This window comes from Cervus canadensis, chromosome 21, assembly GCF_019320065.1.
Source record: "Cervus canadensis isolate Bull #8, Minnesota chromosome 21, ASM1932006v1, whole genome shotgun sequence".
Classification (NCBI taxonomy): Eukaryota; Metazoa; Chordata; class Mammalia; order Artiodactyla; family Cervidae; genus Cervus; species Cervus canadensis.
In genome coordinates, this window is record NC_057406.1 from 12,298,918 (window position 1) to 12,312,726 (window position 13,809).

The following is a 13,809-nucleotide window of genomic DNA, read 5'->3' on the forward strand; positions in this document are numbered from 1 at the left end:
ATTCACGTACTGTTCTTTAAAGCTTGAAAGACATATTTTTCATTCACTTTTGAGATAAATAAGGAGGAAATTGTAAAATTCGGTCTGATTTTATTTAGAGAGTTCTTTGTTAATATTAAACAACTTTGACAGAGATGGCAAATAAGAGTGACTCTGGATACTAGACCAATTTCACAGACATGCTGATGATTTCTAGTACATTTTATTTTCATGGTTACTGTAAATGAGAAGAGTAGGAAGGAGAGATTTTATTTTTCACACATCCTTCCTTTAAAAACCAGAATATAATTTTCTTAGTGTCTGAATCATTCCAGTGTAATTTCTATAGTGTTCTTGTGACCTAGAATAATTTTAAAGCCTAATGAAAGCATCAGAAGAAAAATGCCCATAATTTCTTTTTGTCTGCTCCTCTCCCACTTTCCTATTCCCGTTTTTTTTGTGGTCCTTGAGGTTGTTTTTTGTTTTGGGGGTAATCTTAGTTCCTGGATCAGGGATAAGGTAGCAAGCCAATTTAGAGAGAATTAAAAATTTCTTTTATTTTTACCTGGCTCTTGAAACTTTTCTTAGGTAAGAAAGTAATGCATTACAAAATTAGACTAATGTGGCTTTTATTTATTTATTTTTTTAGTCGGAATCTGGAGAAGTGAATAGAAGTACGGAACTGAAGAAACTTCGGATTTTTGGGGCTGGGCCTAAGGTTGTGGGCTTGGCAATGGGAGTAAAAGAAAAGGAAGGTAAATCTGTTATTTGGTCATGGAAAGTATTAAGGTGCAGTGGTGTGGTTATAACAGATGCAGGTTGTGCTTGAATCGTAGTCTGCTCTGGGGTTTTCTAAGGATTGTATTGTAGACTTGCAGCATGATTCCCAGACAAATCACCTTTTTAATGGCAGATAATCTTAAGGTGTGAGAAGCCGTAGTATGTTAAATTTTTATACTATTTTCGGAGAAAATTTCCTCCTTCATTTCCTCCTTCCACTTGACACAAAAATTATTCTTTCTAAAGGCTAATTTATAAGTGAATGGCGAAATTAATGATTCTCACCTAGTGATCTAAAGCTTGCTGTTTTTAAATTTAAAAAGAAATAGAGGAGTCTCTCTGACCTTTAGAATCAGAATATACTAGGGAGAGCTAATAATTTAGATTCTAACTCTAATTATATTTTTCTGTAATTGCCATGATGTATTACTTCATTTAAGTGATTTATTTGAAGAATGGCTGGTGCTCCCAGCTTAGCATGTTAGAATTAGCATGTGAGTAGAATTGCTAATTGAGAGAGAAGTACATGTCAGTTTTAAGACTCAATTTAACAAAGATTGTGTTGGCTGTGTTTTTACTGTATAAGAATTTAATGGAATACTGTAATCACAAGTCATACTGATTTTTGTGCATTTTATGATATGACTTAAGTCATCATTCCAATTCTGGACTGAACTCTGGTTGATCAGATAATATTCTATCACCAAATACTCAGTGTGATCAGACTTACTTGATATATCATTACAGTGTTTACTATTACTCTTAAAAATTAAGCACCTCATCTTTTTTATGTTTGTAGTTCTATTGGCTGGCAGTGATCTTAATGCTAGTCTCAAATTAGTTCCTGATAAGTTCTACATGTGGGCAATACAGAATTAGTACTTAAACTCTCTGCAGCTCAATTGCCTGGACTAGAATCCCAAATCTGCTGCTGACTCACTGTGTGAGTTTGGGCAGGTTACCTAACTTCTCTGTTCTTCAGATTCTTTTATCTTCACTGGGGGATAATAGTTTATCTGCCTCATAGTGTTGTGAGATTTTAACTAATTTAAATAATTTAAAATAGTGTCTGGTCCATGGTAAGCTCTCAACATTAGTTTTTACTATTATTATATAATTATTTTTATTTCAAGATGAGGTCTCCCGAAGACGAAAAGTTACCAACAGGTCAGACGCATTTAACATGCAAATGAGACAACGGAAAGGAACTCTCTCTGTTAACTTTGTAAGTGTTCTGAGATGTGTTAGGAGGGAAAGGATTTATTTTTATTTTAGTTTTGCATTTTTACCTTGCTGTGTCCGGTATGTCGTTTAGTTAGTTCGTTTAGTCAGAAGACTTAGTGCATCTGAAGCTTCAGCTTTGGTGTATATCACATTAACCTTGCTTTGTGGCATACACACAGACAGTTCCTGAGTAATATACCTAGTGAATGAGTGAGTGAGAGGATGACTCTGTCAACCCTTAGCTGTATTAGACAGTGCTCAGTCCTCAGCCCTCTACCAGTGAAGAGCATTTGTGTGTAGGAAGAGTGACATGGTATGTTTTATTTATAGAAATTGACATTCAAGTACCCTAGATTTGTAGTGGTCATTTATTCTGATACCTTGATACACTTTTATTAACTTGCTTGTAGAAGCTCTGAGGAAATTCAGGAAGTTTTATGCAAAGCTGTTTATATACAGTTATTTAAAATAAGTATTCAGGACTTACGTTTATTTTTTAGTGTACAGTATTTTGTTTCAATTAAGGCATTCCTGGTAAAGATTTAGTACTGCTTTTTAATAAACTTATTAATAAACTTTCATGTTACTTTACTTTGTTGTTAACAGGTTGATCTCTATGTTTGTATGTTTTGTGGTCGGGGAAACAATGAAGATAAGCTGCTGCTGTGTGATGGGTGTGATGACAGCTACCATACGTTCTGTTTAATTCCCCCACTGCCCGATGTGCCCAAGGGCGACTGGAGGTGTCCTAAGTGTGTGGCCGAGGTACATGCCCAACCTTACCTTTTAAAATGAAGAAAACCTGCATACAGGTGTACAGTTAACACTTCCCATGAAGCTGCTTCTCCTCTTTGTTTTTCAGAGCTCTAAATTGCTAGGCTTTTTAAAAGAATGATAGTGACTGGAAATGTAACAATTCTGTTTTTTAAAGTGTCTCTTTCTGACTGGTTTGATAATTCTGTTTATTGCTGCAGATAAATGAGACTTTTGCTAGACTATTCATATTCTGGGAAAACAATAAAAGTGGAGAAAATCCATAGGTTATTTGCTTTTTCTTTTTTTTCTTATTTTTTTTGTGTTTTTTCTTTTTTAATTAGAAAAAAAAGTAAAAATCAGATATGAAGCTCTAGAACTTTGGATCTATGCATCCAGTTTTCATGTTCATGCTACCACATAAACTGGTGGTATCTATTACGTTGTTTAAATTTTAGCTTGATTGTACTAAATTTGTTACTGAAAGATTATAGTAATGTCACTGTAGATGTCACTGTCATGAAATGTCTGATGTGTTTGTTTATTTTAACAAAATGTGATAGAACATTGAAGGAAAAGAGTTGGCTGGGTGTATTTAGATACATTCAAAGCATATGTGTATGATCTTTTAATTATTTTTTATTATTTTCAATATTAAGTGATTCAGAAGCAGTTCCTTTCTAAGTTCTTGTGTTAAGACATTATTGTGATGATTGGTAGTAGAAATCATTATTCTCCCTGGGTGTCCTAGCAACCCAGTGACTGTCCCTTTCTCCGTTACCTTTCCTCCCTCCCTGAACGTTTGTTTTTTCCACCAAGGATGATAGACATCTCTGGGCTTGATTCCAGGTTGGTAGCCCTCCAGGTGTGTGTCTTGGTGCCAGAGCTTAATGCCAGCTCCAGAGCCTGAAGCTGTCCCATGGCCATCTTCCTCTGGAAGGCATGAAAATGCAATTGAGGTTTCAGAATGTTATTTCCTGGTTCCACACTGAAAGTAATTAATACATGTTTTGTGGTCTAGAGTTGACTGGATTTGCTTCACCTTGGAAAATGATCAAAGAAGGTCATACCTGAGAGCCTTATACTTTCTTCAGTTTCAGTAAGTTAATCTTAGATTTTTTTTTCTTCCTAGGAATGTAATAAACCTAGAGAAGCTTTTGGATTTGAACAAGCCGTACGAGAGTATACACTTCAGAGCTTTGGAGAGATGGCAGATAATTTTAAGTCTGACTATTTCAATATGCCAGTCCATGTGAGTATTTAGGTCACTTTGGGGAAGTATGAAAGATTTATCTGAGTCCAAAGCTTTTGCTTTGCTTTTTAAAAACTTCCATTATTTTGTGGAAAACAGAATCAGCATGAAAAAGATGACAGAACACTAGATCTGAGGATCAGGGGCCTGGGGTCTGCTTCTGTTTCTTCGACTTTCTCTTGTGACAGTATTCACTCTCCTGTTGAGAAATTGACTTCTGTCTTTCCCTTGTTTGTGAACCTCTGAGCGCAGTCCTTTTCACACAAGTGTGGAAAGTGTGGCAGTTTCTGCTTTTATTTAGTTATTTGTACTACGAGGTTTGCTTCTTTTCCTGGGGCTTCTTGGACTTAAAAAAATCTCCATCAAAATAATTTTCTAAAGCTATTAAAATGCAGCCTTGATTTTTTTATTTCCTTTTTCTTCATTATGTCCTGGGTCATCTTTATCTTTCTTAGTTGGAAACCCGCCTACAGAAGAAAGCAGTTCAAGTTTATTGTGTTTTTTGTGTTTTTTTTTATTTTCATTGTGTTTTTCATCTAAGTCATCTAAGTTGTCTTTAGCTTTTCCCTTCCCCATCCTCAATCAGAACAGCCAAGACTGCAGTCTTTTTTTCAACTCTGAGAATTTTGAGAGGGTTTTCTGTTTTTTCATGAGTTTTATTCAGTTGACCTGTGTATTATGTTACAGTAGGTTATGATTGTAGTGAGTTTGTAATCTGTCATCTCTGTTTTCCACATGTAGATGGTCCCCACAGAACTGGTAGAGAAGGAATTCTGGCGGCTGGTGAGCAGCATTGAAGAAGACGTTATTGTAGAGTATGGCGCTGACATCTCCTCAAAAGACTTCGGGAGCGGATTTCCTGTAAAGGATGGCCGGAGAAAGATGCTGCCGGAAGAAGAGGTGCAGAGCATGTAGTAGTATCCATACTTCTTACCTGTGGCCAAGTCAGCCTTTGCTAGTAGAAAACAGCCTTTCTTTAACCTTAGGGACCACATTCATTTACAACACTAAATGTGTAGAATTTGGACATTACAAATAATCTTCCGTTTGAAAACAGTAAATTCAAAGTACCTTTAAAAACCATTTAACTTTTCATTTTAAAACCAGTTTAATTAGTTTAAAACTTAACTCCAGTTAAAAGATTTTATGTAGCTCTCTCTGTTTGGAAATGTAGAAAATGATTTTAGAAAAAAATTACTACATTTCACCGGTAGGTCCACAATTATGTTTCCCTTCAACATCTGGGCAGGTAGGTTTTCAAATATGCATTTAAATTGTAACATATAATGAAGTACTGTCAGATGGGGGTGATCTTTATGTGCAAAGCAGAATTAAGATGATTATTTATTTCTTTTTCTCTTACTTTGGTCTTTGTCACTTTCTTTTCCTTTATATTTGGCAATAGTTGAGAATTTTATTTCCTGTTTTCTTACACATGGTAAGGGAAAAAAAGGTACATAGTGGAGAAGGATACACAGTTAAAAATATGGCCCCTCTAGGTCTCTTGTTACCATTGCCATGGTATATCTCTTCCATTCTTTTACCTTGAAGCTGTTTGTATTTTGGAATCTGGCCTGTGTCTCTTATAGGCAGCATATTCTTGAATCTTGCTTTTTAAAAATCTAGTGTGAAGGTTGACTTTAGTTGGAGTGTCCAGTCCATATAAATTTAATGTGGTTGATTTATATCTGCCGTCTTGCTGCTTTCTCTTTCCTGTTTCTGCGCCTCTCATTCTCCTTTACCGCCTTCTTTTGGTGTTAAAGAGGGATTTTTCATCATATCATTTTAATTGGCCTGAAATTTTGGGGGGAGAGATATATATTTTGAGTTATTTAGTGGTTCTCTAAGAATTACAGTATACAGCTTTTTTTAAAAAAAACAGCTTCATCAATGGTGTTCATCTTTAATCACATTCTACTTCATTTTAATAATGGCTTCTGGTAAATTAGAAACTTGGAAACTGTCTCTTCATTTGTTTTTCTCTTTTGTGTATTGTGTGTTGTATCTGCATATTGTATAATACACCAACACGGCAGTATAGTATTGCTTTAAACCATCTTATGGTCTTTAAGACAACTCAGAAAAAAGAATTTTACAGTCTTTTACATCATTACACATATATACCCTTTCTGGTACTCTTTTTCTCATTCCTTTGGGTCTAGGATACTTTTTATTTGAGCCTCCTGGACTGTTTCTATTTGTAGTGCAGTTCTGCTAGCAATGAATTCTTGTCTTTGCTTACGTGAGAATGTCTTCATTTAGCCTTCTTTTAGTTTCTTAAGACTAAATAAATACTTCTCAAGTTTTTGCTTTTGATTGTGTTCTAGTTTCTTTTTTTTTTTTTTTTTAATAAATTTCGTTTTAATTGGAGGCTAATTACTTTACAGTATTGTAGTGGTTTTGCCATACATTGCCATGAATCAGCCATGGGTGTACATGTGTTCCCCATTCTGAACCCCCCCCTCCCACTTCCCTCCCCATCCCATCCCTCTCGGTCATCTCAGTGCACCAGCCCCGAGCACCCTGTCCCATGCATCGAACTTGGACTGGTGATCCATTTCACATATACTAATATACATGTTTCAACGCCATTCTCCCAAATCATCCCACCCTCGCCCTCCCACAGAGTCCAAAAGACTGTTCTATACATCTGTGTCTCTTTTGCTGTCTCGCATATAGGGTTATGGTTACTATCTTTCTGAATTCCATATATATGCTGCGTTAGTATACTGTATTGATGTTTTGTGTTCTAGTTTCTTGAAATGGTTGTTCTGATAATTTTGTTCAGTTCTATCCTTGTTTTCTGTGGAGGGAATTGCCCAACCTCCCCACATCACTGTTTCCAAAAGTTGTTCATGATTAGAAGTCTCCTTCCTACCTGGGTCTGTAGTTAGACAGAGGACCCTGTTTGATCTTCTCTTGTATCCTTCCCTATGTAGTGTGTCTCTGTGAACCAGGTAAGCATCATGCCTACAGAATCATGTTCTAAAACAGGAACCGGGAGTGTATGTGCTCATATCATTCCAACCCTGGCTTCCCTTGTTTGAGTCCCATCTTGCCCTGTCCAGTCCATTGTAACTCCTTACAGTATCACCAACCCAGTTTATTCATGGTACCGTTTCATTCTTTATCATGCCGACCATCCTCTCAGAAATATCTATTTAATATGTGCTGAATGGGGTTTTCATTTTGTTTTGTTTTCTTTATGATCAAAAGCTGTGTCTTTTGGCTGTCTTCTTATTTTAGCCTTATTATTGATTTTTCCCCTCCTGTCATAGTTGAGCACAGGTTAAGATAATCATGTTAGGAGAATGTTCATAGAGTCTCTCTTCAGCTTTGTCACTGGTTATTTAACCTCTTTACTTTGAGGGTTTTAATCTCTGTATTATAGAAATTTTCACATGTTTAAAAGTTAACATAGTAATGAATTTCTCTCCCTTCCTCCCTGGCATCCAGGTTCAACCATTACCAGCCTTCTAATGGAAGGCAGTTGGAGTCTCTTGTTTTTGCATTCAGACTTCTGCAGTATCACATCACATATCCTCTGGAAAACTCACACCACACTCCTGCAAGAATGACAGTGAAAAAGGCAGATAGCGTCTTAGAGTTATGAAAGTAGTTTGACTTTGTGGGTCTCCTGGGTTCTTTACACTTCTGTTGGGTTCCTTAGGCCCCACTTTGAGAACTGCTTGCCACAAGGATGATAGCATTTTAAGTCTCTGCCACATATAGCTTCAGAAGTGGGTGTTGGAAACACATTACAGAGCTTATATCCAGTTAGAAACTTCTGAAAACTCAGCACCTTTCCTTTTTCATTCTGACTGTGCTTTCTTTGTTGTTTTAGAAACTGCAATTTCTTTTTTCTTTTAAACTCATTTGTGAAACATTTTTTGGTGGTGTTAATAGATGTGTTTGTAGTGGGATTGCCCAGGATACTTGTCTGTAAAATCCCATGGACAGAGGAGCCTGGTGGGCTACAGTCCATGGGGTTGCAAAGAATCAGACATGACTGAGCACATAGTTGGGGTTGGGCGTGCTGACTTTCTGCACCATCTTGGTCTTCACTGTTGCCACAGATTCAGGATTCTGTATCCTATTCTGTTTTGTCCTCACAGTATCTTGGCACCATAAATATACTGATAAACATTTTGGTAAGTTATGCTACCAGGGATAAAGTAGAAATACAGTATCGACCTATTAAAGTGAATCTCACAGTATTTTACTGGTAAGCTGTAGGGGTGGATGGGGAGTAATAATAAACTTTATATGCACAGAGTAAGCCAGAGATAGCTGAAATAATTAAAGGGAAATGTAAATATCACTTAGGAGATATGATTAAATATTTAGGAATATGAGTATGTGTGGAGAACAAGGAGCACAGATTCTGTGGACTAGATGATTGTGACTATTAACACAATTTTTACTTTTGTTTTTAAAGACTCTTCTTGAGATATCTGTTGGGCTCTTGTCATTCCTGCTCTCATCTACACTGTTCTCCTTCTGTAGGAATATGCGCTTTCTGGTTGGAACTTGAATAACATGCCTGTGCTAGAGCAGTCTGTTCTTGCACACATCAACGTGGACATCTCTGGCATGAAGGTGCCATGGCTCTATGTGGGGATGTGCTTCTCTTCCTTTTGCTGGCACATTGAAGATCACTGGAGCTATTCCATCAACTACCTGCACTGGTATGCAGTCTTTGTTAACAGCATGCACACTTGGTGACCTTTCTAAAGGTGTGATAATATTAGGTGATGTGTTGGAGAGAACTAACTTTAAAGCATGTCCTATCCAAAGTAGGATAAGGTACGGGGTAGAGGTCTCAGGGTACAGCATGTCTGACACTTCCACTCTTGACGTGTGTGCAGCCGAGCCCCGGGTTTTAGACCAGATGATTCTTAATATTCAGTGTACATGAACATTTCTTTGGTTTAACTTTTGATATGCAAGGCAGCATATTTAAAGTTTATATAGTCAAGATCTGACTAACCTTTAGTATTTGAAATGAAATGTCTATGTTACATGTGTATTAAGTTTTTTTGTTGGTTTTTGTTTGTATTTCACCTACAGCTTTTATTTACTTACCCAGTTCCTTGTCCAGTATTCCAATCTTAACCAAATGGTATTTTTCTTTCCATTTGAAAGATACTGCTCAGATCAGACTGTGCAAACTAATGGTTTTCTTTCTTTCATTCCTGTGCTTTGCAATATGATAGCTTCTAGCCACATGTGGTTGTTTAAATTAGTTAAGATTAAGTAAAATTAAAAGTTTACTTCATCATTTGCATTAACCACATTTTAAGTGCTTTATTGTCACTTGTGACCGGTGGCCCTTGTATTGGCCAGCATAGATACAGAACATTTTCAGTCATTGCTGTAAGTTTCTATTAGAGACAGCACTGTGAATTGTATTATGATTAAGCTATTCTGTAGATGGCACGACTAATTAAATCAATTTCCTTGAGCTTCGATTTAGTATTACAAGTAAACTCTAGTCTACTGAAGTCTGATGTGTTAGTAACGCCAAGTGTTTGGTCTTTAAGATTCATAGATAGAACTCAGTTCAGTTCAGTCGGTCAGTCGTGTCTGACTCTTTGCAACGCCATAAACCGCAGCATGCCAGGCCTCCCTGTCCATCACCAACTCCCGGAGTTCACTCAAACCCATCTCATCCTCTTCTCCTCTTGCCCTCAATCTTTCCCAGCATGAGGGATAGAACTCAGGATTTCAACAGTTTGTAAGATTCTTAAGTAGTAGTCAGGATTTCAACAATGTCTCGCCTTGGCTTATTTCCTTGGTTAGTAAAGTTGAACTCCATGAAGTTCTACAGACAAATTTTACAGGGCATTGACTTTTACTTTGATCATGGTGCGGATAATTGGAATGTCCAGTGGACCTGTGAATCAGGCAATATGTCAGTATCCTTGGTACAATGCTTGCTTTTCCTATAGCATCTTTTCTGTTTGAAGATGCTGTTTATTGCTCAACCTTAAAGAGTTCACTCGACTTGCCTTTCCGTAGTGAAAACTATGTACCCAGCTATCTGTATACTCTTGCCTTACCTCCTGCCGGAGCCTGCCGGCAAACGAACTGGTCGAGAACGCAATTACCAGAGTACCTAGGAAAAATAAGACTCAGAAAGAAGACTCAGAAAGAGAAAGATGGGGTTGAGAGGGACGGAGTCCGCTTGCGTCTGACTCCGCCCACTTTATTGAAGAATACCACGCCTAGATATATGCTAACAGGAGTTACTAAGAATAGATCGAGGGTTTGCATAAGTGCAGAGCTACAGATGTTTTAAATTCCCACACTCAAGATCAGTAAAGCATTAATTACCCTAGCGCCCAACATGATTAAGATCAATAGAACATTAGATAGAAAACAGGCTTCATCAATCAGCACCAGAAAAACAGGCAAAAAGGTCACCGGTGTGTTTTTTCCCTGAAGGAGACAAATGCCAGTCTATACTTTTAACAAGAAGGGGTGGCAGGACAAAGAGAGACCTTTTGTTCTCTCTTAGGGCCGTAAGGGGCCTGTACATTCAGGCCGGCTCCCTGCAACCTCCTATTGTGAATAGTAGCACAGATTTTTGAAATGGTTGCTAGGATTCAGGGCCCATAATCTATGGCCATAGAGCAAGACAAAGTTAATTACAATTTAGTGGATTTGAGTCTGAGACCCTGGCTTCATGGGCACCGTGCTCTGCCTAGATAAACGGTTATTTCTATGCTAGGGGAGAGCCAAAGACATGGTATGGTGTGCCGTCTCATGCTGCAGAGCAGCTGGAGGAGGTGATGAGGGAGCTGGCCCCTGAGCTGTTTGAGTCCCAACCTGATCTCCTGCATCAGTTGGTCACCATCATGAACCCCAACGTGTTGATGGAGCATGGGGTACCGGTGAGTCTTTTTGCATCTCCCTTCAATATTTTAAAGTTAATGTATCTCATAATATATGCTTGGTTTTATAATGAATAAAATTGTGTCCTTTTCTAGCCAAATTAGAATTCATACTCTGAAGGGAACAACATTTATTTGATTAAGAATGGGTTGTTATAAAATGTGAATCATACCTTTATTACAGCAGCCTGTCAGAATAACCTTGTTTTCAGTATATCTTGGTTTTAGTAAACATCTTATTTTCTTTATTATCCCCATTTAATCAAAGTAGAAGTGTCTTAAGTGGTAGTTCTAATAACTGGTGTTTATTCTTGTGGAGATCATATTTCCATCTTTCATATAAAGATTTTATAGCCTTTTTTTGCATGACATAATGAAGTAAAAACACACAATAAATACCTTTTCTACTTTTAAATTTAGTTTTGAAAATGATTATTACATTTAAATTGTGCTAATATTTGATAAAGTATAAATTCAGTGTTTGCTGCATATAGTCAAATAGTTATCATAACCTTAATGAGAAAGAAGATCGGGCGATAGTAATGTTACCTTGTCTTTAAAGAGTTAATTTGCACAGACTCTGGAACTTTTCAACAGACATAGTATTATCATAAAACCAAGAGATTTAGGAAAACTGATTTGAGGATCTCTCCGTATGACATAGGAGCTAATCAGTTAGTTCCCCTCCCAAAATTATGCAAAAACAGAATGAAATTCATCCTTTCCCATTATGTACACCATAGGAATAAAAGAAAAATTCTCTTAATTGTAAAAATGTCATCAAGTTAGGAAACTAGTAGCTCAGTGAAAGGAATGTTTTCTCCTTGAAAATTTCTTTGGGCTGTGAATTCTTGTCATGAATTATTTTAATTTATTAGTGACATAATATTATAAGAAGGTGAAACTGACAGCTTCTTCAACCCTGATGTTATTTTTTGGTATGTGTAGCTTAATAATTTATCGTTGTCAAGTTTAAAAAACGCTTCTGAAACTGGTGAAATGTCTCCCTTTTTTGTTGTTTTCTTTTGCTTTCATATCCTGTTTCTGACTTGTGTTTAGGTGTACAGGACCAATCAGTGTGCTGGCGAGTTTGTTGTGACGTTCCCTCGGGCCTATCACTCTGGGTTTAACCAAGGCTACAACTTCGCTGAAGCGGTGAACTTCTGCACTGCTGACTGGGTCTGTTCTATAGCAAGTGGCTGTTGTACGTCTACTAACACCCCTGGAGACGCATTGTAATTGCTGTGTTTGCTTAGCTGGGAGGGGAGGGTTTATGAGTATTCAGTAGGGATTGGAATGTCTGCAGCAATTTAGAAAGTTCCAGGTAGTTTTTATTCGTAAGATTTTATAGTTCTTCTCATTCATTACTTTCTCATTCTGTTTGAATTTTAAATGAGCTGTTGATATTTTCTGAATCTTCTCTGAGAGAATGTAATTCCTCTAAAGTCTCTGGTTTCTCTGAGCACTTTTTGGATTTTATAAAGGTGACCAGATCTTTTTTGGAAATTAATTGTACCATATCAAATTGCTAGCTCTGACTTTTATTTTAAAATATCCAGTTCTGATTTTTATCTTAAAATATCCCTTTATTATTTTCCTTCTGATAAACAATTAGCTGATTTTATTCTTCCTGCCATTTTATGTTTTCTATATTCTTTTTAAAAAAGAATATTTTAAAGGGTAGCCATGATACTGAGATCTCTATGGGCTATACTTTTGTGTCGATGATGATGCCATTGATTGCTATTTTGCTTTTAAATGAAGTAGATATAAAAAAGTAATTAGTGGTTTTTACATCTTGTTGGTGGGGATGTAAAGCTGCAAACTTGTAATGTACTATTTGACTTCATTTTTCCTTTAGTGAGACTGTTCTGTTCTTTTGTCACCTCTCCTGACATTTGGGGGATTTTTTTTTTTTTAGTAATATTGGATCTTATGTTTTCTGTGGGCACCTTAGTTTGTTAAATTTCTTAATTGGGCTTCCCTGGTGGCTTAGTCAGCAAAGAATCTGCCTACTGTGGAGGAGACCCAGGTTCATCCCCTGGGTTGGAAAGATGCCCTGGAGAAGGAAATGGCCACCCACTCCAGTTTTCTCGCCTGGAGAATCCCATGGACAGAGAAGCCTGGCGGGCTAATTAGTCATATTGTTTCCTTGGCTAATGAATGAAATTGAATAATGAATAATGAACAATCTTACTCGACCTAGTCGTTTTAAACTTCTTATTTATTAGAAAGTAGCAAGAGCAAGACCGAGCTTAGGACTTTGTCTTGGACTTGCACTCTATTTCAGAAAACTTGGCTTACATTTATTAAGTGTTTATGATTTACTTGTTCTTGGCCAGGTAGATGTAGTGTGGAAATGTAGGTGATTCAGAGATGAATTGGAAATGATTCTGCCTTTAACATGCTCATTCATTATTACTGCTGTCTAATCTTGGGCAGCACTTTTAATTTCTCTGGTCCTAAACTCTTTTTTACCTATTATGTAAAAATGCTAAGATTCACTTAATGACCTCAGACAAGTGAGGTAATATATGTGAAAGCCCTTGATACTCCTTAGGAGAAGGGTGTGATATAATTGAAAAGTAAAAGCAGCTTTATATCTGGAATAAAGTGATGGTACTAATTTTTATAAGCTTCAGTGGACAATCAGTTCTATTTTATGTGGCTTCCTTACTTGTGATAATTAAAAACTGCAAATCCTGAGTGGAAATCAGCCGCTTAGGCTAGAAGCTCAGTGTCACGAATTAGGGGGATTTTCTGTGGGAAGGCCTTCGTGAAATTCTTGCTGGGTGATAAAGGTTTAATATTTACAGTTACCTCTTATGTTCAAATGGATGTTCTTGTTCTAGGTTGTTTATAATAAAAAAGAGGATCTGGGGGTAAGCAGTGGTTCTGTTCTGGAATGTGTTATAAGCAAGTACT

The 13,809-nt window shown here is 36.9% G+C and overlaps 1 protein-coding gene across 2 annotated transcripts in view; it reads left to right on the plus strand.

Moving 5' to 3' along the window:
* Window positions 1-13,809, plus strand: part of KDM5A (lysine demethylase 5A) — a 67,688-nt gene that overhangs the window by 13,576 nt on the left and 40,303 nt on the right. For both annotated transcript variants that reach the window (XM_043439779.1, XM_043439780.1), the window contains exons 6-13: window positions 629-734; window positions 1,893-1,984; window positions 2,590-2,748; window positions 3,869-3,988; window positions 4,730-4,888; window positions 8,495-8,676; window positions 10,722-10,884; window positions 11,944-12,063. In XM_043439779.1, the coding sequence (XP_043295714.1) occupies window positions 629-734; window positions 1,893-1,984; window positions 2,590-2,748; window positions 3,869-3,988; window positions 4,730-4,888; window positions 8,495-8,676; window positions 10,722-10,884; window positions 11,944-12,063 (1,101 nt within the window). The remainder of the gene's footprint in view (window positions 1-628; window positions 735-1,892; window positions 1,985-2,589; window positions 2,749-3,868; window positions 3,989-4,729; window positions 4,889-8,494; window positions 8,677-10,721; window positions 10,885-11,943; window positions 12,064-13,809) is intronic.